The sequence below is a fragment of the Ctenocephalides felis genome, unplaced genomic scaffold (genome assembly GCF_003426905.1).
Source record: "Ctenocephalides felis isolate EL2017-DRISC unplaced genomic scaffold, ASM342690v1 CF-g0.4_SCAFFOLD_01886, whole genome shotgun sequence".
NCBI lineage: Eukaryota > Metazoa > Arthropoda > Insecta > Siphonaptera > Pulicidae > Ctenocephalides > Ctenocephalides felis.
In genome coordinates, this window is record NW_020538040.1 from 89,416,994 (window position 1) to 89,422,272 (window position 5,279).

The window sequence follows — 5,279 nt, forward strand, 5'->3', positions numbered from 1 at the left end:
CTCCAGAACGCACGAACCGATTTCGACAATTTTGCATTCGTGGGAAAGGTCTCGGGCTCCGCAAGGTTTATAGCTAAGAAAATTAGTTGTGCATGGCATCGTGCCTTAATGCAATCTGCCGGAACTGCACGCACCGTAATTAAAAATTCGAGTAATAAAAATAATCAATAACTGTTTTAAATAATTTCAAATAGATTATCTTCTATATATATAAAAAAATAAGTTGGGGTTTTCTTCCTGACGAAATAACTCCAGAACGCACGAACCGATTTCGACAATTTTGCATTCGTTGGAAATGTCTCGGGCTCGAGACAGAAATAAAGAAAATTAGTTGTGCATGGCATCGTGCCTTAATGCAAGCTGCTGGAACTTCACGCACCGTAATTAAAAATTCGAGAAATAAAAATAATCAATAACTGTTTTGAATAATTTCAGAAAGATTATCTTCTACATATATAAAAATAAGTCGGGTTTTCCTTCCTGACGAAATAACTCCAGAACGCACGAACCGATTTCGACAATTTTGTATTCGTTGGAAAGGTCCCGGCTCCGCAAGGTTTATAGCTAAGAAAATTAGTTGTGCATGGCATCGTGCCTTAATGCAAGCTGCTGGAACTTCCGCACCGTAATTAAAAATTCGAGTAATAAAAATAATCAATAACTGTTTTAAATAATTTCAAATAGATTATCTTCTATATATATAAAAATAAGTCGGGTTTTCCTTCCTGACGATATAACTCCAGAACGCACAAAACGATTTCGTTTCGTTTATAGCTAAGAAAATTAGTTGTAAATTTGCGAATTAATTATGGATTCACTTTCATTTACTTAGAGAAGTTCAACTAAAAAATACTTCATTTTTGTAATCGAAATAAATTCATTACTGTTGTATAATAAAATTAAATTTTGCCTTTTCAAATATAAAACAAACAAAAAATTTCTTCATCTTTCTCACGAAACCATCTGGTGGCGAAACGGAGTTCGTCGGGTTTGCTAGTTTTTAATATAAATTTAGTTTTGAAAATCTTAAAATGAGAAATAGATTTGAGAACTGAATATTTTTGCGATTTTTTAATTTTTTTTCAAAAGATAATTTAATTATATAGAAGTAATAAAAGGTTTTAAAAGATACGACCACAGTTTAAGTCAATGCATTATTAAATATTTAAACAAAATGTCATTATATTATTTAAAACATGTAATCTAGTTATCCTTTTAATTTTGTCATTTTCAGAACCTAATTTTTCAAACATTTGTTTTCAAATTTATTTTTATAAAAAGAGGACGTTTTTTTTACCTGCGTTCTGCAGGACGCTAAATATTTTCAAAAATTCAATCAACAATGAATATAATAATACAACTTCAAATCTGGCTCATGCTAACATCTGTAATTTTTGCGATTCAAATATTTTCCGATCATGGTACAACTCTGACATCTGCAAGTGAAAATTACACTGATAAGCGAGATATATTTCCACACGAAAATGAGGCTTGCATTGGACCAGAATGCGAAAATAACAACAATAATAGTCCTACTCCTTCTTCGCAACAAGAACAAAATACTATGACTGGGAAAAATACAAATAGCAGCAAGCAGAAAGCTTCCAGTATTGCCCAAAAAGCTGCCCAAGAAGCAAAAGCCGCTTCCGATGCACAGGCAGTGGCTGGGCAACAGGCGGCACATCAGGTTAAATCACAATTGGCCGAGAAAGCTCTTCAAGCGGCTAAAGCTGCAGAAGCTGCACTAGCAGGTACAAAACAACACACAATTTATTCGTAGTATCATCATACATAACTTGAGATAGTAACTTTTATTATTAGCCAAAAAACTAAAGCGTAGGGTAAGTTATAGTAATTGCAAAAAAATCGAAAATGAAAATTTTTTCATATCTTCACGTTTTGAAGGTTTCTGAACATTTTGGCTTACCTTAGAAAAAATGAATGTGTGGGTGTGTGTGTTGTGTGTGTGTGAGTTTGTTTGGATATAATTATTCATCCACGGTTTTGGGCGCACGAATCAACCGATTTGAACAATTCAAAAAACATTCGAATCACATTGATAAGGAGACGTGCTGATTAGTTCGTGGTAAAGGCAGGTCTAGCCGTTCCAAAGATACTGGCCAAAAAGTGCCAAAAACGGTAACTTAGTTTTTAAAAGAACGGAGCGTCCGATTTTAATAATTCAAAAACCATTTTACTTGTATTGACAAAATGAACAACTTATTAAATTTTTGGGAAGGAAGGTCTAGCGGTTTAAGAGATCTAGTAAAAAAGTAAAAAATAATGCCAAAAATGATCGTTAGGCATATGCACATCGAATTATCAGATATTTTATGGTAATTTTGATAATGTGTATCAAATGGGTTCCGTAACGTCGTTTGTCCGTTAGATGGCAATGCGGCGCTTACGCGCTTCGATATTTTGTCTCTATGCTGCTAAAGCAGTGCCATTGCTTTGAAAAAAAGGTCAAAATTTCAAAAATATTTTAAAATAAATAAACATTTTTTGCCAAAAGTTTTTTTTTCTAAATATTCAATTTTTTCAAAAATTTAAAATTTCTCAAAAATCTATTATAATTTTTTCAATGTTTAAAAAAAATTAATATTTAAAAAAAAAAAAAATTGGTACGGAAAGTTCCAGCAATTTGCCTTAAGTCACGATGCCATACATCACTAGTAAAGTATAAATTAAGATCATGTAAACAAAAACAAATTATCGTTTATTTGTAGGAAAACAGGCAATCGTGGAGCAACTAGAACAAGAAGTGCGTGAAGCAGAAGCGGTCGTACAAGAAGAAAGTGCTTCGTTGCAGCAGTGTCAGGCCAATGTGAATGCAGCCATCCAAGCAGCGCAGCAGGCAAATACGCAACTGAAAACATTGACCGGAGCAGTGCAGATGGCACAAGCAAATGTGGGTAACTCAGAGCAGGCGGCGCAAGGAGCACAGCAACAACTGTCTGAAAAGACACAGTTGATGGAAGCAGCAAAAAACCGAGTAGAACAGCTTCTTAGACAACTGAGCAGTGCAAGGACCGACTATGCCAATACTAAGACTGCCGCTTACAAAGCGTCTGCGGCCGCCCACGAAGCCAAGGTTAACGCATCCCGAAATCGTAGAGCAGTTAAAGAAGAACGCGATCAGTTTCCTTCTAAGCATCCTTCATGCAAAGGCTGCACTGCAAAACGCAAGAAGGTTAAGAATCTCAATAAACAAAATGAAGATGCTTAAGTATAGTATGTCCAGATAGTAATTTATGATAACAGTTTCGAGAAGGATATGAACATAATTCAAAATTTTATGCAAAATTAAATCATAGAGTATTAAATAGATATTTAATATATTTATTATATGTAAATGTTAAAATTTTTAATTTAAATTTATTTATAATATGTAATTAAATTATTTTTAATTAAAGTTAATTTAAATTAAATTAATATACGTCCAATAATCTTGTTTTATTTGTAATTTAAAATCGCTTTTGAAATCGTAATGGTCATTGTTTTTATTTATTTTTATTTTTTTTGTCTTTAGATTGTAGAAAAAGGGATCTGCAGTTCGAAAGATCCACGATCATTATTAAACAAGGAAAGTGTAGAATATTTTTACGATACAATTTTAAAGTAAAGGAAAAACTGTATATTTAGTCACTCCCTTAAATCGGTCAATCAGGAAATTAAACGGCCCCGTTGTCAATTTTTTAATGAATGTATTTTTTCATTGTTAGTCTTTTTGTTTCTAGTTTATAATACCTGCATATAATTCTAATTAAAGAAAGTTAGATTTAACAGTTGTTATTATATTATCTAGAATAGTTTATATGAGGAGATGGGAAAAAGAACCACTTAAACCTTTACACTTGTGATGTGATAACAATAAGAAAATAGTACATAAAAATGTAAAATGAGTTAAAAAAGCAATTTAAGAGATAAATTAAATTAGTAGTTATTCCAGCTCTGCTGATAAATATTTCGGACAAAATAACAAATAAAGATGATTTACAGTAAATCAAATAAAATCTCATCAAAACTTATGTTTAGCAATGGTTGAATAATGAAACTATTATTTTGTAAAATCCTTTTGAAATTAAAATAAGACATTGCACCTGTTTGCCGCTTGGCCGTCCCCGCCTATGCCGTGAGCAGGTTACAAATTTTTGAAAAACAGCAAAAAAGAAAAACATTTCTACAATGATGATTTAATTTAAATTAATATCTTTAATTTACATCTTGCAGATTTCCATTATTTAACTTAATTTACTTTTTGATTTATTATTTTATTATACGAAACGAAAGAAAATACTTTTATTATGCATTTTCAAATATTGCCTCTTATCTCCTGATAGCGACGTTGTAAGAATCAAGATGATGGCTGGTGATTTGAAATTTGAAATATTGTTATTAAAAAATTCTTAACTTTAATGCTTTTTGAGATAACGGTGGTGGACCTTTTTACCATTAGAAATACAGCCACTTTGTTACTTGCGCGTCATAAAACAGACATAATATGAAATCTCGTTCATATTATACCAAAGCAAATAAAACGTAGCTTTTTTATTAAAAAAGAAATACCAGTCGTACGCGACAAGCCGAGCGAGTACTGATCGGATCAAAATCAAATGTGACAAAAGCACCAGAACAGCGACAGCTGTGCCAACCTTCGCCCGTCCGCCCGTCCGCCGGTCCCCCCGAACCCTTATGCGTTCGGGAAAACGGGTAAATCGTCAATGCCAAATTCTCACCCTTACGGAAACGCACGAGGGGATGTATTATTTTGTGTTTTATCTACCCAAAAGTTCTTTCTGCCGTTATTGGAAATGCTTGTAGCATTTTGCAGACAAGAAGATGTCAAAAGTTTTCCTAATAAAATATTGCAAAAAACACACGAAATATATAAAGATTTCAGGATTTTTATATTGTTGCCTAATATTTTGAATAATAACAACTTATGATAAAATATTGTGATTATACACACGCATATATATACGTATATATGCGTATGTTAATTTAGCTCTTGTAAAATTGCTTTTTTAACTTAATCAACTTTTTTGGTTGCTATTTTTTATGTTTTACTCTTTTGTCGGGGTAGAGGTTCAATTGGTGCTTTTCACCCCACCCAGGTGTAAGCTTTTATAGAAATTATATAAAAAAAACGGTTGAATCTAACTAAAAATTAGCAATTATTCTTATAGCAGTTGAATAATGTATACTTAAAAAATATATTAAGGTTTCGCAACCTAAGCAACAGTGCTCACAACCAAAAAAGTTATCGACAGAAAATA

General features: G+C 32.2%; 1 protein-coding gene across 1 annotated transcript; it reads left to right on the plus strand.

The window, feature by feature from the left end:
* The first annotated feature begins 1,342 nt into the window (after positions 1–1,342).
* Positions 1,343–3,229, plus strand: LOC113375503. The gene is made up of 2 exons (XM_026615434.1): positions 1,343–1,751; positions 2,730–3,229. The coding sequence occupies exons 1-2, from the start codon at positions 1,343–1,345 to the stop codon at positions 3,227–3,229; spliced, it is 909 nt and encodes a 302-aa protein (XP_026471219.1).
* The last annotated feature ends 2,050 nt before the right edge of the window (positions 3,230–5,279 follow it).

Excerpts from the sequence above, each read along its gene's own strand:
- LOC113375503 (XM_026615434.1), top strand. The coding sequence starts at position 1,343 with ATGAATATAATAATACAACTTCAAATCTGGCTCATGCTAACATCTGTA. Across the intron at positions 1,752-2,729 it reads TGCAGAAGCTGCACTAGCAG|GAAAACAGGCAATCGTGGAG; the intron begins GTACAAAACAAC and ends GTTTATTTGTAG.